Genomic DNA, 27,954 nt, shown 5'->3' on the forward strand with positions numbered 1-27,954 from the left:
CTGCTGTCTGATTCGTTACTGTTTATACTTAAGGTCAGTCAAAAATTTATTATTTACCATTTTTACTAATTTATTATCAGCGGCTATATTTTGTAAAAAGAACGGGTGCAATTTGTAATACTGCAGAATATTTGGATAATGGTTGATTAAATTCATTGCTGGGTAAAACAAACATAAACTTGTTTTGAACATTCGTCAATACTTACACTACACTGTCAAAATTGCTCATGTTGCACAGAATTTATTATTAAACGAGCAAAAATGTGATTCTAAACTGGGGTTTCTTTGTTTGCACCCGTTATAATTTTGTTTCTTAAGAACAGAGTGACAAATTTGTTGTGTATCTTTGCTTTCGCTAGCCTATTCTTATTGTATCAACTCGCTGCCCAACACCGAGTAAGCGACTGGACATTCGAGCAGGTAACAGAGTTAAAAAAGAATGGACAGAAGACTGTAACTTTCTGCTATCAAGATTATTTTCATGCAGAATACAACATCCAAGCAGATTTTTACATATAATTTAAGATGGACAAATTAAGAAATGTAAAAAGGAACAACACAAAACTTGTGATGACGACATAGAAAATAGTTTACCTTGGATGTGAAACTGCTGGGATCGATGTAACCTGGAGTCCCGGATACAGTCCCATCGTCTGCTTCCTGTAATACACAGCTGCTGAGAGATTGCCATAGTAATATAATAGATATAGAGTATATTACAAAAGAGATAAAAACATAAATCACTTATTGCTTTAAAAACATATTAACAACATAGCAATGTCAAATATATAAATTAAGTTAACTTGTACAGAATGATTAATATGCCACGCATTAAGTGAAAAAATAAAACAATAGCTTTTAATATTTCTTTTATTTTTTTTATTTTTTTTATTTTAGATATCTAGTTGAAAGTTTATTATAATACTTTGTATCAATTATGAAAAGGGTTTTGAAGTCAGTTCGAACGTAAAAAAATTACCATGTTATTTTCCAAAGTAAATTTAGTATAATGTTTAACAAGGTTTACTACATAAAATATATGCAATCAAAATAAAACCTCCACATTATACCTTAAGACATATAATTTTATACGATGCCTTTGTAGGAGCTTATTGTAAATACTACCTTACAACAATAAACCATAAGAAAGTTAAGGAGAAAATAAACCAAAATATACAAGTCTCAGTGAATTTGTATAAATAAAATAAGTAATAATAAAGTGAAATCTATATTCATAAATTTTTAACACAGGTATAAATATACTCCAAGAACTAGTAAGCAATAGCAAATTTCAAAAATCTATATTAGATATCTTATTAATCTATTTTTGGCATGATGACTGTGTTAGGTAGATATATTATTTATTAGTTTTTTGTGACACATGTATTTATTTGAATACGTAACTAAACAATGGATTATATCATTAACTCAAATTTCAAAGCATATTTTTTATTTTTTATTATTAATTTTTTGTGATTTATGGAAGTGTTCTAAAATTTAAAGAGGCCCTTGAGGAGCTCATGAGAGTTTTAATTGATATATTAGTTGTGAATACAAAAATTAACGTTATCAATACAGTATTGTCTTTATGTCATTTATTATACGTGTTTTTATGTGCATAATATAATTGTTAAATCAATATTATATGAATAACTTATTAATTATTCTAATTATTAGACCCTTCTTGGAAGAAATCAGGGTTAAAAATACTGTGCAGTTTACAAATACTTAACGGCATATTTACGAAGAAAACTGTTATAGAATTAAGTTTGTGAGGTAACTTTAAGAGAGAAGCCTAATACTTCGGATCAAGATTTAGATATTCATTTCCCCAATCAGCAGAAGAGTCAAACACATTGTTCCGTATTAGATTTGTCATCTACAGTTTTGTTTTTTTAGAATATCCCTGACGGAAAAAACCTCCTCAGCGAACCTCCGCTCCGGGGGGGTCCTGGCAATCTCTCTTACACGCTAAACATCTCAGTTCAAACGCCTACCACATTAAAACATACACCTACCTATATTACGTAGGAAATAATTGTTTACTGATTGGGTAGTATTTACCCATGTATTCGAGTGAATAAATATTTTGTGTGTTATTGTGAATTATGATAACAAAAAATGTGGAGAAAAACACGGTTTTCTTTTTTTAATTTAAGCTTTTTTTCCACTTTAATTTAGTATTATTCCAAAAGTAACTACAGTAAAAAAAAATGTCTTATACAGCATTTGTTTTATGTTTCTTGAAGAACGACATATCAAACATTGAGACTTCTAACTTAATAATTAAAGGCGTAATTAATTTCTGTGTATACCTTACAAAATCTGTTATTAGTTATTATTTTGAGGTTTTGAAAATACTGAATGATAATGTGCGTTCTGGTCGTGAATATTAATTTGGATTTTTATTTACTCATTAGACATATATTTATTTATAAATCAGGCAATTTTTATTACCGACTGTCCTAACTTGTGAGTGTGGGTGCACATCAAGTAATACAGCCACAACTTGAATTCTAGACGAGCTGGCCTAACCCACCATTGTGCCACAAGCGTACTATATTTTGCCAAAATCTAGTTTTTTTAATCAAATTTTCTCCCTTGATTAGTAAAGCTAGAGGGTTAGATATATTTATATGTATACTGCAATTCAGTCAATGATATTCTGAAAATAAATGAATCTTGAATTTGAATAGTGATGAAACGCACATATCTATCCTATGTGTTTTTCTGTGATTTAAAAAAGATGAAATATTGTTTTCACACGGAGCAAACAGCGAGATGTTTAAATTAAACCTTTATGTTTTTAAATAATGGCATATTTAAGTCAAAAAAGGCCGAACTGTCTCACTGAGCGAACTGAACTGACCTAGTCTCCGTACCCAATCAATAAAACATTATCTCCGAGGGTTTTGAGATGTATATTTAATAATCTATATTTAATTAATATACAATATATTTCATGTTTGAAATGAGATGTTTAGGGTATAAGAGAGATCGCCGGAATCCGGCTCCGCCAAAAATCTTCTTTAGGAAAACAAACTACAAATACGGAAAGAATTACTTGTTGTAGCCGCTAATACAGAATAAGCAGAAAAAGAGCCATCCTTCCCGTATTGTTCACCGTTGAAAATAAAGTTTTTATATACTTCAACGACCATTTTTCCCATATTTAAGCTACGAAAAAGTTAAAATTACGTTTCCGCCTGAAACAAAATAACCACACGTCTCCTAAAAGTCTTTTAAAACCATGTGGTTGTTGGTAAATTATAATATAGTAATCTAATATTATAATACAAAATGTATATATTACAAATTATTTTAACACCCAATTTGATATATTGAACATATTTTTATATATCTGTACAATATTAGTTCACACGTGTTGTCATCAAGACAGTAGCATTCAATGCCGTACGGCATGAGGTCGGCCTAATAATTATCACTAATTCCAATAACTTAAGAAAGAATATTATAAGCAATTTTTGATTAAAAATATGTGTATATTACGATGTATTACGTCAGTCTTGCGACTATTATTTACGTGACTAGTACAAGTTATGGCACCAGTCCTTTATTAATAACAAATAATTTGGGCAAATAACGGAACGTTATACTATGCAAAAGATAGACCAACTCAATAGGTAATAAAGAGCGCGCGTGGTCGCTTGGTGACGTCACGGACGTGGTATTTATGTTATGTTATGTATTATATAGGTGGACATAGTTTTACACGTCACTTACACGTACAAATTATTTGGACAATTTTACTATTTTATGTTTGAAAAAGATACAGAATTTAAAGCAAAAAAGCTATATCTGATGGCTAATTAATTAAAAAATATTTTTATATACAATATAATAGATAAAACCACGTTAAATGAATATTCATTAAATATAAAAAAACATGTAAACCATCTTTACAACGTCTATTTCTGTATAAAGTTTTCCCCGGATAGAAAATATGAGAGAACAAAGTTTTTGTATGTTGTATTTTGATGACAAAACTTTGTTTCTCTTGAGGTAGTAAACCCAATTTTGCTTTGTGAACCCCAGCCTCCCGTGCAATCCCCGCTACACCTCGCCTATACCCAGCCTCCCATGTAAACCACTACACCTCGCCTCAACTCAGCCTCCCGTTCTATCCACAACACCCCGCCTGAACTCAGCCTCCCGTGCGATCCGCTAGAACTCGCCTCAACTCAGCCTCCCGTTCTATCCACAAAACCCCACCTGAACTCAGCCTTCCGTTCTATCCACAACACCCCGCCTGAACTCAGCCTCCCGTGCAATCTGCTAGAACTCGCCTCAACTCAGCCTCCCGTTCTATCCACAAAAACCCACCTGAACTCAGCCTTCCGTTCTATCCACAACACCCCGCCTGAACTCAGCCTCCCGTGCAATCCGCTAGAACTCGCTTGAACTCAGCCTCCCGTTCTATCCACAACAACCCACCTGAACTCAGCCTCCCGTTCTATCCACAACAACCCGCCTAAACTCAGCCTCCTGTGTAATCCGCTAGAACTCGCCTGAACTCAGCCACCCGTTCTATCCACAAAAACCCACCTGAACTCAGCCCCCCGTAATACGCTAGAACTCGCCTCAACTCAGCCTCCCGTTCTATCCACAAAAACCCACCTGAACTCAGCCTTCCGTTCTATCCACAACAACCCCGCCTGAACTCAGCCTCCCGTGCAATCCGCTAGAACTGGCTTGAACTCAGCCTCCCGTTCTATCCACAACAACCCACCTGAACTCAGCCTCCCGTTCTATCCACAACAACCCGCCTAAACTCAGCCCCCTGTGCAATCCGCTAGAACTCGCCTGAACTCAGCCACCCGTTCTATTCACAACACCCCGCCTGAACTCAGCCCCCCGTTTAATACGCTAAAACTCGCCTGAACTCAGCCACCCGTTCTATCCACAACACCCCGCATGAACTCAGCCTCCCGTGCAATCCGCTATCAGCCTCCCATGCAATCCGCAACCATCCTCCCGTGAACTCGCCTGAACTCAGTCTTGGAGTTTAACGTATCAACATATTACTTTCAGTGTGCTCCTACAGCTAAGACACAAACAACCCAATAAACCCGACGGTATAAAATGTTGGCCAGGAAGGGAGAGGAGGAGAGAAATGAGAGTGTATCAAGACTCAGGACACAGTTGATGAGAGACAGGACCAGCACAAAGGCAGCAAGCAATTAAAGTATAACAAGCGAGTAGAGTAAGGGGGAGGGGGGAGGGGGAGGGTACCGAGTGCCCTTCTCACTCACGGCCTATTACAATAAGTACAATCCCACCCTGCTGCCCTACACGCTACCTACGCCTTTTGCTTTCATTTCTTCCAACATTTGCTTCCGTGAGCTCTTTAATACCTCATTCACTGCCAAACCGACGAACAGTTGCAGCGTGTTGTTCACCAACTCACCTCATTGCGTTTTTAACATGTTCTTGCGAAACTAATACTTTTAGCATTACTAACTCACACTTCTCAGTTTTCAAACGAGGATATATTTGAAGTATTCTAAAAAACAATTAAAACGCTCTATTAAACAGTCAAATAGTTTACGTACAGGATATTGATTGAAATAAGAGCATTAGCAAAGTTTGCAGCAAATGTGTTTTTATCCCAAATGTAGTATACCGCAATGTGGTACAAATGAGATTCGGTTGGGTTACTTTTTAATTTCATAGGGACAGAAAGTTTTTTTAATACCTTTCCCAAAAACAAAGTAAAACCTTTTTATCTGAAATATATGCATTGTCCATTCATAAGAGGAATTATGTATATTTACTAATCATTTGGGCAATATAGAAATTTCACAAGAGGATACGAACTTTCTATACTAACATTCTTACATACAACACATTTCATTAAATCGGTCAATACGTTTGGGAGGAGGTCAATTAATTTTAATTTTAAAATCAAGGCAACCAGATGGGTTGAACCTGAGATGATTCTTTTCCTTCTTATAAACAATATTTTAGTTCTATGTTTACAAAAATTCTACATACAGCTGATTGGAATCTTGATGTTTATGGTATTTATTTGTTAACATTTTATTTTGGTTATGTTTTTAATTTCTTGAGTTTGAGTTCTGTTTGTAAGTTTTTAATTCAGTGTGTTTCCGATGAAGGGTTCTGAGAACTCGAAAATTAAAACATGAGCACTGGATATTCTGTTTTTGTCTAAACTTTAAAGTACTTAGAAGAGTATTGAAGCCGATTGGTATTACAGAAGATATATATCAAATTAAATCAAGCATTTAATAAAAAATGTTGTTTGGTACTTTATTTTTATTTTCAAATAATTAGACAGATTAGTTCTGTTCAGTGCATTAAGTCCATTGGTTAACAATTTACATTCAATATTTTCAGAATAAATATAAAAATGTCAAAATTTATATAGTAAAATTATATTATATTACGTACAATATTGTATTTTTTGATACAGTGTGTATTTTACAAATTATTTGTTCCATCGAAAATAATAATGAAATACAGATGCTCCAATGAGAAAACATTTGACCGATCTATAGGAAAATGTCGGCTGTGTTAAGTTTGAAATATGTCCTTTTAAATAAATAAGGACAGATTCCCATCTAAGTTTGGTGTCAGATTTATAGTTTCCAACACCACAATGCGGACCCAATAAAAAAGACGTCCTGTAAATTATACAATATCATTTGATAAAATACAATTAGAGAAACTGATTCGAAACGGTTCTTGTTAATAAAACTTTTAAGTAACTTTTAAGTTTTATTTAGATGAGTAAGAGTAAGGTATTAAGTCTTTTTTTTTAAATATAACTAGTATTTGAGTTCTTTTCGCTTGAATTTACAAATCTTCTGTCTCAAATGATAGGATATAGGAATAAGATGCGAAGGATCTGTGGCTTCATGTCAAGAGCGCATGTGGAGATTGACGATGCGCTTCGAACACCATAAATGATCTGCTAGAGTGACACCACATCACTATTTAGCTGTTGTATATTTCCTCAAAATTTAAATCATTGTAAACATGCCTGTTCTACGCACTTGAGGCACACTTTAAAAATGTATTTATCGATCCGGAGCGGGCCTCATTTATATTTATGTACTCGTACTTTTGAGACCATTGGTTCAATAATGAAGCCAGGAAAAATTTTTGGGAGGTCAAGACGATTGAAATTTTCCCGTAGTGGACAGAAATTAAGGCGAGTGCAGTCAAACGCTCATTCCATATTAATGTTGCTTAAAGCTTGTTTTAATGTTGAGAACGATTTTTCAGCAGTTCATTTTAGTAATAATGAATTAATAATAATCGTTTGCTAAAAATGTAATTAAAGACAATTGGGGTGGGTCCGGACTCATTTAACTCTAAATTGTTAAATTTTAAGGGTTGATAAGTTAAAAATAACTGAATTGTGTTAGTGTACAGTTATCAAGATAACCGCAACGTGAAATCGCGATGTCGGAAAGTCATAAACTTTCCACTCGAGGCACACGGCAAATGAAAAGTCGTTCTTTGATAAGGGTTGCGAGAGGAGCGTGGAATGCAGTTGGCCAAAAATAATATCCGTGTGTGTGGACGAGACGAGATTAGATGGCCGGTGTTTGTTTTTATTGGTCCACCTCAAAGGAAGACCGGACAAGCCCGGACAGTCAGTCGATACCTGTGGAATGTGGCCACCCCGTCCCCTTACTCATTATCCGGACCGGTCCCTCACACCTCCTCATAACCGCCCCCCGTCACGCCGACACTTACTGAAACTTCTCAAGTAATATCCAGTGAATTATGAGTAAGAAGCGACCAGTGGTGTATACAGGGTACACGATAACAACAGGTAGGTCGCTGCCCACATACTACTTACTGACCATTGTTCTTGGATGGATTGAAAATAAACTATAAACATCTTAAGAATTAAATGTAATAAATACACACCCACACATAGCCTACATTTTCTCAAATGGCGAAAGAGGCTTTGGCTAATCATAACAAGTTGGGTGTTGAAAAACCAGTTATCAGTTATGTAGACCCAATAAGTTACCATATTATGTGGAGTAGAATGAATAAACAACGTGATCTAAATAATTATCAACATTTAATATGTTTATACAAATTAATTTCTTAATGATCTTTGATTGAGTATGTCAAGTATAAGTATAATTTTTGTCTGATCGCACATTAAACATTTTATTACTAATGATGGAACCTCTACAAAGGCTTAGCCTTAGAGGCCCTAAAATTTCTACAATTATGTACTGTATATATTAATATTTAGTTGTACAATTAGTGATGAATTGAACATTTTTTTATTTACTTTCTTATCTACAACTGAAGTATGTATATAAATATACATATTTTATTCACGTGGTCAGACCTAGTTTCTAAATAATTATTGTTTGTAAAACACTTGTACATGTATTAAATGTATTATGTATTAAATTGCTATTATACAGTATATAAGAGGCTTAGGGTTTTCTCAACAAATTATAATTATTCAAAATATACCTGGTATACAACAAATACTTATGTCAGAGTACAGACATAAAGTTTAAATATTTGGGGGAAGTAAGTTTTATAGTAAGAACTACCATACATCTTTTGCGAACAGCTCATAGTTATAAAGGTATGGAAGAGAACATGGAAATTATACGATGCACGCAACTACAAAACATCCAATATTTGAACAAACATCACCATTAAGAAAGCAATCCTTGAAGTAGACTTTACCAATGAAGATCTATAGTTCATGAAATTTTTCACCATATGTGCTATGATTTTGGTTTGTTTATAGTTTATTTCTGGGGTTATGTTACCGTGATCATGGCTTAATTGCCGAAACACGTGTTAGAAGTAAAAATTATGAAAGTACTGAGTTACTTATTAGATATACAATAAACAACAATATAGTCCAGGAACCAATCTGGGTACTTTGGGATTATACCGACCACACCAGTATGAAGAACACAAAAATAGAAATTTATAGAAACAAACATGATAGAACGAAAAAAACAACTCTTCAATTACAAAATTACAAACTTACAAGCATTTCCAGGTATTGTGATCGGTATTGTTGTCGCTGTTATCTTATCTTTCTCGAGAATCCTGATTACGGCAGGCCGCGCGGCATCACGTGATTTGCACGGTACATAATTACCTTTCCATTACAATTCAATTTATATTTCTGATTAGCCCCTCTAGAATTTGATATTTTACTGATAGGTACTATCTCGAGGGATGTTTTTCTTTCGTCGACATCAGCGCGGGGCAGCACCGAAGGTGCTGCCGAAGCCCGCGCTGATGGCCGGAGGCACTCGCATTTTGGGTGGCGGAATGTGATCAAGAATAAAAACAAGTTTTGAGTGTTTTTTAAATAAAGAGTTTAGTTTGGTAAATGTTTGTTTTTGTTGAATTTTTGTGTTTGGAGAAATGTAGAGGTAAAACACGGAAGTACAACAAAGCGATGCACCAGCTGAACGGGCGGCGAGACTCTGCAATCACGTTATCTACTAGACGCTCGACTTTGACCTCTGTCTGAGGATGGGGAGGTGTTTGCGATAAGACAATTCCTGTTTTATATTGACGAAATGTTGTTCTCTACGCTAATCTAGTAATCAGTAGAAACGAAATGTGAAATAACGATTCATGTCTGGGTGTGGTCGGTATAATCCCAAAGTACCACAAATACTTATGTCAGAGTACAGACAAAAAGTTTAAATATTTGGGGGAAGTAAGTTTTATAATAAGAACTACTATACATCTTTTGCGAATAGCTCGTAGTTATAAAGGTATGGAAGAGAACATGGAAATTATACGATGCACGCAACTACAAAACATCCAATATTTGAACAAACATCACCATTAAGAAAGCAATCCTTGAAGTAGACTTTACCAATGAAGATCTATAGTTCATGAAATTTTTCACCATATGTGCTATGATTTTGGTTTGTTTATAGTTTATTTCTGGGGTTATGTTACCGTGATCATGGCTTAATTGCCGAAACACGTGTTAGAAGTAAAAATTATGAAAGTACTGAGTTACTTATTAGATATACAATAAACAACAATATAGTCCAGGAACCAATCTGCATTGGATAAGCACACTGCACAGAATTTAGTTTTTTGGGAATTCGACGCAGGTCAAAATGAGAGAGCATCGTCTGAAGGATTAAAAGCATAAATTTTACATTTTACAAGTTACGTTTCTTGGCTACTCATAACAGCTGAGAAGCACGAGTATACTGTTGACATATAAGCTTAGAAACTGTGGAAGAATGCTGTGTCTTAACCTTGAGGCATGTTTGGATCAGTCAAATATCATCGAGTACCAAGTAAGTAACATAAATAAAGTTAAATCTGCGTCAGCCAATAATATACGGATGAAAGGGCGAATTTCAATCTCTGTACCTCGAAGGTTGACTATTATTATTATTAAATAATTTATGTTTAGGAGTATGTACAAATTCATGTCCTCGAGGAATACAGTAACTATGCTAGGTACTTTGGTGTTGTCCAGGTTTTTTGGAGAGTTTTTCTTACCGGGTATTTAAAAAACTGCATTATTAGAAAGAACAGACTTTATCTGACACTGTACAAATTGTATGTCATTACGACGATCGGTTTCCTGCCTCGCAAAAGGAAGCAATGTCGTAGAGAAGGAGGCCATTCTGTCCCTATGCACTATTTATTATTAGGCTATCTAAATAAGTTGGTTTAGATTAGGTTATCATAGATATGTTACTAGTGCTAAAGTTAAAAATAACTTCTAAGAGTGCTCACGTGATCTGAGCTTGAATTTGGGTACACCTCGAAGGATGTTTTTCTTTCCACCGAAGTCGCCACCGAAGCCACCGGTGGCCACGGGCATTTCAGATCCGTATTGTCCCGACCTCAGATCACGTGCAAGATCGTCCAACTTTTCTGACGTCAGATCACGTTGGGGGATCTGGCACTTTATCTGAGGTCGGGAAAGTACCGATCGGAAATGCCCGTGGCCACAATGCGGGCTCCCCGTTGGCACCTTCGGCGCAATCCAGCACTTCTGGTTGAAAACATCCCTCGAAATAGTACTTAAACCCACACCTAGTGAGCGCTCTTAAACTTTTATATTTATAACACGTACGTATGTATTTACCTACTTATATAACCTAAAATATATAGTATACAGAAATAGAGTGTCCTCCATCTGTAATTTTTCACAGTAAGTCAAATAAAATCTAAAGTTCTTTCTAATAATGTGGTTTCCGGATAATACAACAGTACACTATTCTATTTTATCTAGTAAAAGAAAAACAATGTCTAAATTTGCAAACACCAATTATTAAAAGTGTCCTTTCCAACCAATATCTAAAACCCTAACAACTAATACAACCATAACTCATTTGTTTTTTACCAATTTACACCAATAGGAAATCGTTGGGTTTTTATGAAATTTACAACAAAGCGCTATTCCTACAAATGTGTTGTAAGATTTGGGATTAATATTTAGTTAAATAATGTTACAATACAAAGAGATGAATATAACTTGGCATTAATGTTCAATTAAAAATAATGTGATACCTTTTTTTTTGCTGAACAAATGGCAACCTACCGTACCGTTTGGATATTATCATACAGCTTTGAAACTTCAACATACGGTTTCAGCTTGAAATTTAGCAATGGTTAGAATGTCAGCAAGCAATAAAGGATCGCCTAACACGAGTACGGTATTTATGAGCTGGGAGAGAGGGTTGTAATAATAATGGCGGCAGTTTATTGAGAACACGAAGCAACAAGTGGAACTGTATTATTGTATTGTCGCGAGCGCGCGAGCCCCGACAAAAGATGTTATTACATTATAAAGTAACGGGGCAGTGGCGCGGGTCGCGGGTGGGGTCGGGGTTGGGGTCGAAAAGAAACAAAAAGTCAACTTGAGCACAAGCCGGCGGCGGGCGCGCGGCTCTACGCCAGGGTAGACGCTCACCGACCGCCATGTGGCTAGCACAGGTAAGCTTCACGTTACATTCCAGTTAAAATTTTATTATTTGTATTTAAAACAATTACTTACCACCACTAAAGTGGTTTCCATCGTTAAAAATAAACTTTATTTCACTCGTAAATGAAATAATATTGCTAATATGTTTTTGTAATCAAGTGAATTATATTGGTTTTATTTTCTATGAATAGTTTGTACAACTATTAATATATTATAAGAGATACAATTTAGAATCATTAGTCACTTCACAAATTATATTGCTGTAATCGTGTTTAGGACAAAACGACACTGCACTTGCCATAATGCACAAAACATTTTCAACACTAACATCAAACTAAACTAACATTTAGAGTACACGATTCATTACGTAGAATTTACCATATCATAATAAGTCCTTGTCAAATTTACATGCATTAGTAAAACAAATGCAATAAGTTATTATTGTGCTTTAGTCTGAAAGTAATTTTTTAAATACAGTAAATGTATTTTTTTAATGCACATCTTACTATTACCTTAATATTAAACAACAAATAATATTCTTAGCATAATATTTAGAATTACTATTGTAAAAACATGATCAATATTTAAAAACCTTAAAACCTTTAATTACAAAAAAATTAATTAGTTGGAAAAATAATGTATTAAATAAAACGCTTAACCTTCATCCTCTCTGTACATGGTTTTAAAATGAAATCTAATTATTTAAAACTATTGCAAACTTTACACTTTGTGTACAGTTACATATGTTAGTTTGTGTTATTATATATCCAAAATTATTTAGTTCTGAAAATTCTGACAAATTATGGAGAAAACAGCCACCAATGATGACATGTCTGTCAGCAAGTGCCGCTATCCAGTTCACAGTATGGCAAACATGTGCAATTTATATTTCAAAACCCAGATATTCAGTACCAAACTGTAGGTTTTCATCCCACGTAGTGATTGTAATCCCAGGTTAAATTATTCTTACTAAATAAGGGATTATTTTTCTACTACATTTTCTGTTTGATAAGAACAGGCCAGTAGCCCAAGAGTGCAAGCAGAACAAACATGATACATATTTAACTATTATTAAGGAATAAGTAGTAATCAAATGTAATATAATCTATTGTTTGATTATCTATATATACTTACTTATATACTTTATACCAGTAAAAAGTGATTATCAGGAAGGATAAGGTCAGAAATACTATATATGACGTACTACAACTGATATACCCCTTTTAATAGAATTGTTTAACAATTTTAGAAATACTGTAACATAATTGTTGAGTTTAATGAATTATAAATTTTTCTGTATTAGTACAACATGGGTAGACTGGACTTGTACTCCACTATGTGATTGAAGCAGTGGAGTTATTTTGTATAAATACTATTTATTATTTGCCTATCGTTTATGTAAAACTGACATATGAAGACTGAGATAGTTATTACGAAAATGTTCTCACTATGAAAAACGACATTCATTTTTGGGTATTTTGTTATTAATCGGGACTAAGGGTATAGTAAGCTTGTCTGGGTATTCTGTTACTACTTGAGAGTAAGGGTGTAGCAAGCTTATCCGGACATTTTGATGTTACTCAGAACTACGGGTAGTTAACTTGTCTGGGTATTTTTTTATTACTCAGGACTGAGGGTGTAGTAAACTTGTATGGGTATTTTGTTATTAATCGGGACTAAGGGTATAGTAAGCTTGTCTGGGTATTCTGTTACTACTTGAGAGTAAGGGTGTAGCAAGCTTGTCCGGACATTTTGATGTTACTCAGAACTACGGGTAGTTAACTTGTCTGGGTATTTTTTTTATTACTCAGGACTGAGGGTGTAGTAAACTTGTATGGGTATTTTGTTATTAATCGGGACTAAGGGTATAGTAAGCTTGTCTGGGTATTCTGTTACTACTTGAGAGTAAGGGTGTAGCAAGCTTGTCCGGACATTTTGATGTTACTCAGAACTATGGGTAGTTAACTTGTCTGGGTATTTTTTTATTACTCAGGACTGAGGGTGTAGTAAACTTGTATGGGTATTTTGTTATTAATCGGGACTAAGGGTATAGTAAGCTTGTCTGGGTATTCTGTTACTACTTGAGAGTAAGGGTGTAGCAAGCTTGTCCGGACATTTTGATGTTACTCAGAACTATGGGTAGTTAACTTGTCTGGGTATTTTTTTATTACTCAGGACTGTGAGGGTGTAGTAAACTTGTATGGGTATTTTGTTATTAATCGGGACTAAGGGTATAGTAAGCTTGTCTGGGTATTCTGTTACTACTTGAGAGTAAGGGTGTAGCAAGCTTGTCCGGACATTTTGATGTTACTCAGAACTACGGGTAGTTAACTTGTCTGGGTATTTTTTTATTACTCAGGACTGAGGGTGTAGTAAACTTGTATGGGTATTTTGTTATTACTCAGAACTAAGAGTATAATAAACTTATCTGGATATTTTGTTATTACTCAGGACTAAGAGTGTAGTAAACTTGCCTGGACATTTTTTTATTTCTTGGGACTAAGGATGTAGTTAGCTTCTCTGGGTAAATTTATATAGACACCCATTTATTTATATGGAACCCAAAATCCTTTCTTTTTGAGTATTTTATAATACCTTACACATATATAGTCTTGTACTACATTATTAAATTTTGAGGTGCCCTCATTAAAAGTACCAAATTATAATTATTTTTAAATATTTTAAGTTTTTTTAGTGGTATGTTGTGGACGACACCCAAGGAAAGAGAACAATATTTTACGTAGTAAACAGAAGTGTCTCACATCAGATAATTGTGATAAGAATTATCTTTAAACTAATAAGAGGCAAAAATAATTTCATTATTCGGGTAATTTGAGTTTTTATCCACACATTTGAATTAATGAGTAATATTTATTATTACGTTTGTTGTTATTATTTAACTTGTATATAGGTTGTTAAACCCTTCTTTAGTTTGATAAAATGACAGTTTTTCATCACAATTTCTGGTCAGTTGCTGCAACTTCCTCCACCTACTATGCATCAAGTGTGAAGGACAACAAACAAACACATGTTCTGTTAAAATTAACCCAACAAATTGTCAGAAAAAATTATCAAACCTCAATTTATTTTAAAGAATCAAAACTTAAACTTTTGTAAAATTTTAACAAAGAAAGTACTTTAATTAAATTTACAACTGAACAGATATGAATCAGCAGCTTTTATAATAATTTTTTATTAGCCTAAAAAATTACATTTTAACTCTTGAAAAATACATTTTTTTATCAAATAAGAGGTTCAAATTGATTTTGTTCTTGCATAGTTTTACAAGCAGTTTAAAATGAGGCACCCCCTGTTATTTAAGAATTTTGAAACGTAACATTGGATGGATAGGCCTTTTTGCGATTCAAAATTAATTTAAGCTCTTTGATAAAAACTCCCTTAACCTTAATATTTGTTCAACGAACAAAAGAAGACTATTGTAAAATATTCTCGAACACAGTAAGGATAGTTTTAAAATGATCATGCTGTGTTTATACATTGCAAGAGGTGACAAACAGTAAGTCACTTAGTTTCTTAGTTAGTTATTGATGCTTTTTCAGTAAATAAAAACAGCTACTTTAGATGAATATTTCAGACACTATTTAAAAAAATAGAACTTCTTGATTTATTTTAATACTAAAATAAATGTACAATAATATGTAACTTTATAAAAGTAGTTTTCTTTTTCGAAATCAGAAGATTTCCCCAATATATTTTTGATGGATTTAAAATTTTACAATTAGTATATATTTGTTTAGAATAAAATGATAACAAAGTGCAAGAATGTTTTTATGCACAACTGTTGTACTGAGGATTAGTTATCTGAGTATTACAAGAAAATACTGGTAGAAATCATGACTTACGTCTATTAACATGTTTCAAAACTAAGCCCATTATTACAGAAATGTGTAATCTCATAGTTATAATAACAAATGGTATATTTATTACAAGATAAGAGTACGCCATAACACATGTCATGTAACAGGCTTCGCTAAGATTGCTTGCAAAATTCCAAGTCTATAGTTCATTTCAATCTTGAAATGTTATGCGAATAGATAGCAGACAGTAAAAAAGTGAGTGATGTAGGCTTCCATGATGTTTATCCAAATTCCATGATTAGACATCATAGAACTCATTCTTGTCAATATGAAATGAAGTTACATGCAAATTTAAAGTCTACAATGACATTTTCCTTGAGATATATTGTCACATTATACATTCACATTTTTGTTAATTAAGTTGGGTTTCGTAGCAGTGTACAAATAAAAGTTCCATTGAGCTAGGAAGAAACCACAACACAAGAGTGCGCTGAAATCAAATCTTGTCATCAACTTTTAACATTGACTTTCCACTCTATTATATTTTCTTTTTACTCTATAAACAAAAGTCACATATTAAATCTCATATTATGGTACAATAAATCAGCTTGTTTAAAAATATACTTATTCTGCTATTTGCCATCATGGTTACCCATAAGACCAATTAAAAACTTTGGTAAGGCTCAGCCAAATCCTATGGAGTGACATACACTATCATCAAACTTAGTGTTTCTAATATATAAATAAAGCTTCATGCAAAATTTCAAGTCTATAGGTCAGTTCGTTTTCGAGATATTGTGTAGGCAGACGGACAGACAGACATAAATAAAAGTTTTCCAGCCACATGAATGATAGGTTTCGCTAAAGCTAAGCCAAAAATAATTTGAAAATGAGTTAGAAGAGTATAGGTTTTTACGATCACATGTGTTCATATGATGCTATTATAAATTATTACGAACTGCTATAAATTTTGACTTGGTTTGATTTGGTTGCTCTTTTAACTTACACCCTTAAAAATTAAAGCAGATCATCTCAGAGTTTTTTAGATTTCTGATTATGGAAGAAAGTAGTTGTTTGGTCTTAACTCATTTTCTTCTAAACTTCATTTTTTGTGCTGACCATTATTTATTGTTATAGTGCATGGTTTAGATTGTTCCGTATTTATATCTGTTCTAAATCAACTGCATAGGTCATTAGCAGATTTGGTGTTTAATCAGAATATTAAATTAAAATCTCTTTAATGTGACATCTTAATATTTAGATAGGTTTTAAACACAATTAGGCTATGTAGAGTGCTGAAGTTTAATCACTCAAATATTTTTTATTTCTTGAATAACAAAATATTGTCTAAACTAACCCAATAACTGAGCGTGGAGATCACAATAAAGAGAGCTTGATATATATATATATATATAACATTTTAACAACCAAACACTTTTATATACAAATATCTCAAAGAGTTATGGGCATTATCACATGTTTGAAAAAAACAGGCTATTTCAAAATAATTCATATTAAAAATGTTTGTAAGGGCCCAGAGGGTTGTTGTTCAAACCATTTCATGGAGACTATAAGAATTGGTACTCAGATGTAAATCACCTTAGTGTGAAAGCAGTATTAGGATGACCTATTAACACTACAATTTATAGGCTACAAGTGACTACTGATGTACACTGAACTTCAGCAGCTTTAACACTGAGTTCTCAATACAACAGAACATATACACTTTAGAATTTATGGTATGTTTAGTTACTTATTTTGTACATACAGACCCTAAAATATACGCTAAACGCTTTAAAAATAACTGAGTTATATCCCGAGCACTAGAATGTAGTTTTTAAAAAGTACAGCAAATTCACAGATTAAATCAATGTTGGTGTTTTATTTTTTATTTTTATTTGAAGATAACTTTGGGCATATAATCCATATCGAATTAAGAATTAATAATTATTTTCGTAGTTAGACATTATAAAACGGTTATTGTAAAAAGAGTTTATATATAACTTTATAAATACCATAAATAATTACTCTATGTTTAACACATAAGATAGCATGTTCTCTTAATACTAAACAAGAATGGGAAAGAAAAATACATCAAATGTATTCTTTTTCAACAGAGCTCAGCGTATTGCCTGTTGGCAAACTCAGTTAAAATTGCATGAGCATCAAAGTTGCATAAACGCATACACCTGCGCTCTTTACTGGCACAGCAGACATTTTCCATCCAACTGTACAAATGAATATCTGAATAAACATAGCCGTAACCAAATACTCGTAAAATACTTCCTTTTAATATTCCTGTTGGGAGGTTTAATTAAATAGTAATTAAACTTGTTAGTACAGGAAAAAGTAAAACAGAACAATATTCTGTATTATAGATAGAAAACGTAAGTAGATATGGTATACTGATTTTTAATGTTATAATAAAAATAAAATATTATTTATAAAAATATCTTAATCTTTTGGTTTTTAAAATTGGAAAAATAACAAATAAGTAAAAAAAACATTAATTCAAATGTTTCATGTAGTAGAGCATATATCATAAAACAAAACAAAATTCATGATTATCTTTTTACCTTTTGCAAATTTTTTTCATTTTGTTTCAAAATCTTATAAATAACACCTTAAAATATTTTATTGGCCCCAAATAAACTATTGGTAGTTTTATTTATTTTTTATATTATTCCTGACCTTTTCATGATCAAATTTTAACAAATTATCAACACGGTTGGTAAGATACATAATAAAGATACATACTTTTCCCCATTGGAAAACAAGTTTGGTTTCTTGCAACTGAACAATAAAAATCACAATATTTCTTAAACTTTTAGACCCTGTAAAATCTAAACCATAGAGATGCAAATAAAAAGTTTGGCATGGGTATTTATATAAGTGAATGGAACAACTATACCAAGTTCAATCAAAATCTGAGATGGTGGGTGTTAAAATCCTTTTTTTTATTTGATGTGGAATAACCCATTCCTGAATTAGTGAATTGTAACAACTTAGATAAAGGAATTATCAAATATGTTGGTTTATATTATTACAATATTTGACATTGTTGCAGATGGTGACATGTTTACTGATAACAAGCAAAATAACAAGTAGCCATGAAACATCAAATTCAACTGAGGTATGTATATGTTTTTGAATGAGTATAATTCAATTGAAATTTTTATTCTAAGAGATGTCCCTCGAATCTAGGAACATTTTTTAAATGTAAATTATATTGTACAAATCAAGATACAGTATTCAGAAAATGGCATAACAAACTGTATTAATATAGAAATAGATGGTCTCACATTTGAGTCTTAAAAATATCAAATGCAAATACACGTTATGTTGTACATTATTTTAAAGGTCTTTGCATTTTTGACGAAAACAAAATCTATTATCTCTATTGGTTTGAAAATTTAAAGTAACAGAAGTCAAAAACACAAGACGTTTATTGTCATTAGAGTAAAAGTAAAATAAAGATGTCTTATTTTACCAGGTGAAGGTCTTATTTTTCATTAGGTACATTTTTTTAATTGTGCAACAGATATAGTCAATACTAGCAATGCATGTTGTATAAAATGGAGAAAGCTTAAAGTAACGTTATAATGTTAATAAATTAACCACTAAGATTTTCATTTGAAATTCCTAAAATCCTGGATAACTTTACAGTAACATAGTTAACATAAAGCTAACATTAAACAACACTTAAACACAGAGAATAGTTTAAAATACAAATAACAATTAAAACACTGTAATTAAGTTTAGAGTACGACAGTAAAACTGTTCAAAATTTCATTGAATTAATATAAAGGTAATGAATTTGTTAACTGAATAAAAATTCCTTGATTTCAACCAGTTATTTATAGTGGATTTAAGTTTAGCTAGTCACTGTCATATCAATTTCAAGATTTTAATAAACATTTACTTTTCATACAAAAATAGCTGCATTCTGTTTTTGTAATCTCACTGATAACAAGTTTATACATTTTTTTGTTCCTTGCAGCATGATTATGAATGTCCTGCCATTAGATGTAGTTATATATAGTTTCCTTAATGTCTAAAATACCATTTAGAGATTTATAAACAAGAGCATAATTTGCCATTCGTAAAAAACTTCAAGGCCCGACTCTCTGTTAGATGAAATATTTTTTACCCATTGTAACACTTTTTTGCCAGATGAAAACTTTCCCTGCCTTACTGCTGTTTCCTCAAAGAGTTATATTAAATGAAAGACGAGGATAAAAGAACACATAATAGACTAATATTAACATATCTATGTTCACATATTGTTTTAGCCTACAGATCAAGTAAGTACGTCTAGCTAGTTTTTCACACAACTAGTCAAAATGACTTTTCCAATTAAGCTTATTGTCTAGCTGAATACCAAGTAATGTCACACTGTCTACAAGTGTTTCAGAGAAAAATTAATCTTTTAGTTTTATTAATGTGCACAGCGAGAGAATTCACTTTGAACCATTCTAGAGCTATAACATGGATTCATGGACCTTATTCAAATATTAAAAATTGACACTGTCATTCTTTTTAGTGGTACCATCAACAATAAATTTTTCATCATAACTATAAATATTTACATTTTTGGATAGCTATATTTAGAATCAAAACTTTGTTTATCAGATCCTTTTTCATCCTTAAATGACATTGGATAGTCAAATCCAGGAACAATCTCTTATTTACACATTTTTTATATTGTTTGGATGTGGTCAACATGAGTTTCGGGTTTTTCAATGGCACACCTGACCTTATAAATAAAACAATAATCATCTTTATTTTTTATTATTAATACAAGCTTTTTCAATTTTAATTTCTCCAGGTAATTTGATATACACACTGGAAGTTAAAGAATTGTGTTTATTCACAATTAAGTGTTGTAGGACACAGTTTACATTTTTTATACTATTTTTCCAATAACTTTTAACAGAATTTTTAAATTTTCTTATTATATATATATATATATATATATATATATATATATATATATATATATATATATATATATAATGCTTTTGTATAAAGACAAAGATACAGTAAAGACTGGTTAATAAGATAACATATGCATTATGTACACTAAAATTTCTTATATACATGTCATAAACTAAATTGTGCAAATAATTGGTTTGCAAGTATATTATGCTGAGAACTAGAACTCAAATGTACACTTAGGACAAAGACGCAAAGTAATTTATGAAAAACCTTATCGGGGTGATAATAGATTAAATTATCAATCAATGATATTTGGAAACATTTATTACTACATAAATAACAACTCTCAGGAAACTATTCTATATAGTTTCAAAAAATTAAAAAATAAATACTGTGAGGAATAATAAAACAAATCAAATATTAAAAATGAAATCCCACAAATAAATGTAGTGAATTAACTACTACTAGCCTTTGACAGACGATGAGCTCACACAGTAAAATCCATGTTAAATATTTAGAAAGTTCACGTAACATCCCCACTCCCCTCCCACATCCTACATCTTATAGCACTCCATTCTCTCTCTGCACCTCTCATTTTCACCTTACTGATATTTTAACACCAATCTAAATCAAAATTAGTGTTATATTATATAACACAATGGATTTTTTATATGTCAATCGTTTTAAATAACTCTGACATCTGAATGTTCAACGGTTCCATGGTCTGAAAAATTGATTGACTACCTACTAGAAATTTGTTTTTGTTAGTTTATTTGATAAAACCTAGACCTTTCTATGTTGTACACTGTTGTCTTCCATAGATTGACACAAAGATTCAATATTTTTACCAGTGTATTGATGTTTTGCTAGGAATTGTGTTTGCACAAATTAATGTAACCTTATATGTACTTACCTACTGTATAGTGTGTATTTATTTATATTTTGTTGTTGATTTCGTTGTTAATCGTTTTGTTGATTCGGAAATTTACAGTAACTATTTTTTTTATGCTCCACTTTGGGGCTATGTTGTAGATATAGATGGTAAGTCATTATTGTATATGCTAAGTTTAGTTAATTATTGAGCAGCTCAATTATGTTCCTTGCCATAGTTTGTTCAAAATACAATAAAATAAAATTGATTTTCTCTCTTGCTGTGCTGCAGACAGGAATGCTTGTAGGATGATGTAGTGTTATATTGGATTAGGCTAATGGCATGTTGCACTTGCTTGTTGTAATTTATGAATGTAGTCGTTTAAGAAGAAAACTATAAAATGTATTAATGGCACTGACCGTTATAAATAAATAAATATTTAGAACATTATAGAAAATAACATTTTTGTGACAATTTTTAAACAAACTTTCCAATTTTTATAAAATATTTACATGTACTATGTCATATTGTGCCATTTCTTGTAATATATTTTGTCGTCGTTCATTTGATGTATTAACCATATAGATCATTAACTCCAATTTGGCCTTTAACTCAAGATTTTCTGATTTATATATGCTGTTATTTAAAAACTGAATAAGGTTGCATGACAATAGAATAATTCTAAGACATGATTTCTTAAAAGAAAATTGAAAAACTATTGTATGTTGCAGCATCCTAAGGCCTACCAGTTCAGTTACACTGTAAATAATGAAGAAAATGGGGATTTCAAGACACATCAAGAAACAAATGATGGCAAGCAAGTCCGGGGTATGTACTCAGTAGGTGAACCAAATGGAGACTTGCGAGTAGTAACTTACACTGCAGATAGTGCTCATGGATTCCAAGCGGTAGTTCAGGTGCATCCTGCTGGGTCACCTGCTTCCTTGACTTCCAGTGAGCATAAACTCTATTCTTCAGGTAATTCTCATAACAAGACAAACGCAAACATTGAGAACGACTTCCGAGTAGTAATACCACCCCCCTCTTCAAATGAAACTGCTAATGAAAACCATAGCCAAATCATGCAAAGACTTTCAGAAGAAAACAAGGAAAAATCAAAACTGGAATTTCGAAATATTACAACAGAATCTAATCATGATACTCCAGAGAGCATGAGTCAGCCTACCAATGAGGATGGTAAAGAAATAATGACACTATTAAAAGAATTACCTCCAGCTACCAATAAACAAGTCCCAAAAATAGAGTATATTTTTGAAGATGATCAAGAAGAAGGTTTTGTAGGAGATCCTACTCTCTACAGAAATTCACAGGATAATCCATCTGAGGGACCTCAAATTATACCAGTTAAAATACAGGAAGATCCTTTGGTTATTAAAACTGATGTAGAACCAGAATCAAATATTGATATGAGCACATACAGTCCAATTTTATCAAGTGATGATGACATTGTCACAATGACTTATGAAGGCAACCAGAATGAACAAATTACTTTTGATTATTCAAATGTGCAAATTTCAAATGAAAACAAACAGCAAGTTCATCCACCACAGAATACAGATGACAAAGAGTTAAATAAAAGTTCAGTTAGTAAAGAAAGTAGCAGTTCTATATTAAACTCCAAACTGCAAGAACACATTAATTCAAACAACTCCAATAATATACAAAACTCCAGTGATCAACAAAACGCAAGCACTGATATAAGTCCCACTGAAGACTACAAATCTTCGGAGGACTACACAACTACAGAAATAATAAACAACTTAAAAATTGAAATTCCTAATCATAAGTTCATTGAATTATCGAATACTTTCAGTTCAAATAAATTTTCGATCCAGGACAATTTTGGGAAACAACAGACTGTTACAGTTAAAACTGACCACATTGAAAAAGTTAACAGCACAAGTAATTCAAACTCCTCAAATTCCAGCTCTTCTGGGAAAACTCCCAATTTGAAGCTAAGAGACAGTGTAATGCTGGCTGCATTAGTCAATCCCCATCCCACACTATTACAATTTTCTTGTTTACCTGAAACAACTGAAAAACAAATTGTGAAAACGGTACCAACTGTGCCTAGTATTATGCCTGTAGCAACGGTGACAAATCAACACCAAAATATTCAACAGCATAGATTAGTTTTAACAACAGGTATTCCGTTTTATCCACTTCAAATAATAAATTATAACCCAGTGCAGAACCCTGAATCATCTCCAGGAACAAAAATTAAATTCTCATCTCAAATTCCAGTCTTTTCCTTAGGTGCTCAAGCACCAGGTGTTGTGACATCATTTACAGACGAATCAAAAACAACAATACCAACACAAATCACCCACTCTGATGTCTTAGTCCCAGGAAACAAACTTATGATGCAAAGTCCACAGCAACCACTGCCACTTTCAACATACACTAGAGTGAGAGATGAGGGAACCCTCCCCAACAGTCACTACCCTCATCACCTCATCCCCTTCCCTTGGATACACCCCAATCCTCATAGATCCAACCACATCACTCACAACAAAAGGTTTCCTATATTTGTTCTTCCAATGTCGCACAATTTTAATTTTGCTCCCACTTTCGATCCAGCAATGCCTGATAATCATAATCACTAATCCATTTCAATTCTGCCTCAAAACCTCAAAAGCAATATGAATATATTCATAGGGATTGTATACTAGAATATTGTTATATTACAATAATAATGATGGTTGTAAAATCAATAAAACACCATCTAAAGATACACAAAATTAATTTATTACCATTGCCTTTTTTGTCATTTTCCTTTAAAGATCGTAACGGAGCAAAACTTTTTTCCACAAATATCATCAAAGATTAACTTGCTTGTTATTTCAAAACAGCTTAAATCATCAAGCATTAGCGACCCATAGTTTACTTTTACCAAATGTTTAAACAGGTTGAGATATTCTTTTATTGGTTCTAAATTAACTTTGACCTGAAAAATCCAAAATGAAGAAAAATATTTTTCCTATAATTTATGCCAAAATCTTTCTTTATATTGTCTTTCAAATAATGTATCACAAAATGAAGTTGCTTTATGAAAATATTGAGTTGGCATGCACCCTACGATGCCTTTGAGGAATCACCTATTGTTTTGATGTGTATATCATTTTTATTTTCAATTATCTGGATATATCCAAAGTAAGATATCCTCTTTAACAGTAAGATATTAGTGGTAAATACATTATTTAAAAAGTGATTATATTTAACTGGCATTGATAACAAATTTAATGTTGTTAAATATCAGTAAAATGTTTGTTATTGTTATAATGGTCATCTCACTATCTTGTTGTTGTCAGCATATATTTTGGTGTAAGATTTTTGTAAACCTGTTTGTTTTTTTGGAATGATAATGGACAAGCCGATCCTCTTTAAGCCTTATTCTGTCCGTCCTCATGAGCCACTGGCCTGTGCGAGGATCTTATCAAATAGAATAAGGGAAGGCGTTGATACTGTACAAAGTCAATTATACTGATAAAAAGTGCTTTAGCCACAGACAGAATTTGAACCTGTGCTATCTCTAAGTCAGACCAACGTCTTAAAACGCTCAGCCATAGGCACTCCTGAGTGCATAAAAATCTAATACAAAATATTGGTTTGCCATTTCTGCTCGCCCACTTCGACAAAATGCAAAATAATGGGATTTTGTCTTCTACTTTTGATATGGAATATTTCGTTCAAGAAAAAGGTTGGCAACATCACTGCGTTTAGAATTTCCTTCTCAACAAGAGCATCTGCTTCAAACATCTGTTTATTACTCTCCGGTCTGAAAAGACATCCATTGTAAACACTTTAGCAGCATTCTTTAATGTCAATTAGTTCTGACTAGTCACTAGTATTTTGTTATTTTTTAATTTTAGAATTGAATTGTTATTGTACCAAGTAAAATTTTTCTTTTCAACATGAAATTTCCCATCAAGTGGTATTTAACCCTAGAACACTACCGTGTTTTGATATACCTTTGTTACTACCGATACGTAAATTTTAAGTAGCATGTTAATTTTTGTGTTTTAGGTTATGTAAAGGTTTATTTTCATACCTGTGTATTGTGTTTGTGTATATTCTTGCCTATGTGCTTACTTAAGGTGATTATGCATGTGTTTAGGCATGTGTGCGTGTGTTTAATGCGTGCATGTGTGATACATGGTGTTTTCCTAACCTTATCTTAATATCTACAATGCCATAGAAACTCATCCTTTTCAAAAAGCCTATAAATTGTCTACTAACTCCAAGACTTTTATTTACCAAAAAACAACCTAAAATAGTATAAGTTACTTATTTTACTATACATACTTATACGTAAAATATACATATTTTTTTATCAAGCAATACTACCGCTACATAAAATTGATGCACGGCCTAAATAAAAATCAATATTGAGATAAGAAAAAGAACTACGCACACCCTTACACCTCGGAGGACGAACGACCATTGATCAGTAGAAGCACTGCCCAAAGCTTAAACCGGAAAGTTGGGGGGAGTGTAGGTGTGACTATAAACATGACGCATATACGTAAAACTTATGCACGGTAGTGTTGTAGGGTTAATAGTAAAAGCTTCAAAATATAATACCATACCTAAAACGTCTAAACAATTTTAAATAGTATTGTTTATATTTTTATAGGGTGTACTTTGGAATTTATTTTATTTACTTTTCTTTTTTTTCATTTGTAATGCCAAAAAACCTTAAATTGAAATGTAAAAATAAATCCAATGCCATATAAATGTGTTTTGCAATGTAATGAAAAAGAAAATATATACTATTAAATAGCCTACTTCAATTCAATAATACAAATTCTACTTAGGTTTGCATACTGTGCACAACCAGCAACATAGTGACTGACAATAAAGGAATATCAACAGCCAGATCTAGGGTTAAAAGACACTAAGCCAACAATAACTTAATAACCCTACATCTAAATATATTGTATTCACTTTTAAAGTCTGACATAAATACAGGAAGAACATTTCTTCTTTGAGTTTCATAATTAAAATAGAAATTAAGTTTACATTTGAGATATGTTTTCTATTTTAAAGAACACAACTTAGGAGTTCTAAATACAATATAATAAATATCACTCACCCACAATACATTTAAATGAAGCCCTATATTTATACCAAATACTTCTATGGTCCTAAAATGGATTTTATTTAATGGCAATATGTGTTGTATATAAATCAATTTCAAAAGAGTGTTATAGTGTTATTGTTACTATTAGATATATATTATATAGATATATTATAACAATTATATATAGGTACATAATTAATTAATAAGATTAGTTGATAATATAGTTTTTCAGATATTGATACAATACATTATGTTTGTTTTAACTACAAGTTTACTGGAATGGAAAAATAAAATATGTATTTTCTAAATGTTTTGTTTTTTTATTATTCCCTCCTTTTTATTCTTGAATAATTTCTATTTCAAAGGCTTCTTTTAGCTATCTTCTCAATACACATTCTAAGAGAAGTTATTATAACAATAAAGAAAAGAAAATTTTGATTTTCAGTGGACATATCCATTATGCTACTGAGTAAAAAAGTGGTTCTCACTTAAAATAAGCACCTGCAATTGTTTACTTGAGTAAGAATAAGGATGAAAGTATTAAAAGGATAACAGGATTTTGGACATTTGCCATCGTTATATGTTACAAATCATTGCACAACGTTTTGAGGATTGAAATCTATCCTCTTTGTCAGTACTCCACTACAGCCTGTGCTGATAGTTGTGATATGTGATTGTGATTCTCGTACCTATGACTTGTGCTTGGAACTTGCATTGTGTGCAGTGAAATGCCTGGATTGGACTCCAAGCAGCTTTTGGGTTATGTATGAATCATTTTCTTTCCCTTTTCTTTTTTCTGTTCTTTATTTTTGTATGTATTAATACCTCCCCCAGCAGATGAAGAGGATAGATTCCAAACCTCAAAACACTGTGTTATACCTTTTATAACATATAACGATGGCAAATGTCCGAAATCCTGTTATTCTTTCAACAACAACTAAATAAACCAAGTAATTTTGAAATAAAGGTTTGATTGGTGTATATTCAAAGATTTTTAGTTTTGTTGAATATATTATGTACTGTGCATGAAATATCTTTTAAACAAGTTTAGTAAAATTTTTATTATATTTATAATCTTCTATAAATGCCTAGCACAATGGCAATAAAAGTGTGTCAATAAAAAATACTCATTAAAAAAATATAAAAAATAGTATAATAAAAATAAAATAAAAACAATGATAGCACCACAAGTTTGAATTGTATTGAATTAATCATATAAGTCTAATTTATATATATACTTAGAACAATGATTTATTTTTTAATT

General features: G+C 32.1%; 2 protein-coding genes across 4 annotated transcripts in view; one reads left to right on the top strand and one right to left on the bottom strand.

The window, feature by feature from the left end:
• LOC124358584 (1-phosphatidylinositol 4,5-bisphosphate phosphodiesterase gamma-1) overlaps nucleotides 1–27,954 on the bottom strand; it is an 89,588-nt gene that overhangs the window by 24,584 nt on the left and 37,050 nt on the right. For all 3 annotated transcript variants that reach the window (XM_046810898.1, XM_046810891.1, XM_046810896.1), the window contains one exon: nucleotides 595–660. In XM_046810898.1, the coding sequence (XP_046666854.1) occupies nucleotides 595–660 (66 nt within the window). The remainder of the gene's footprint in view (nucleotides 1–594; nucleotides 661–27,954) is intronic.
• Nucleotides 11,888–26,989, top strand: LOC124358599. Its single transcript, XM_046810906.1, has 3 exons — nucleotides 11,888–11,970; nucleotides 18,845–18,910; nucleotides 22,318–26,989. Exons 1-3 carry the CDS (start codon nucleotides 11,956–11,958, stop codon nucleotides 24,211–24,213), a joined length of 1,977 nt encoding a protein of 658 aa, XP_046666862.1. The 5' UTR covers nucleotides 11,888–11,955; the 3' UTR covers nucleotides 24,214–26,989.

Source organism: Homalodisca vitripennis, chromosome 1 (assembly GCF_021130785.1).
Source record: "Homalodisca vitripennis isolate AUS2020 chromosome 1, UT_GWSS_2.1, whole genome shotgun sequence".
NCBI classification, from domain to species: Eukaryota; Metazoa; Arthropoda; class Insecta; order Hemiptera; family Cicadellidae; genus Homalodisca; species Homalodisca vitripennis.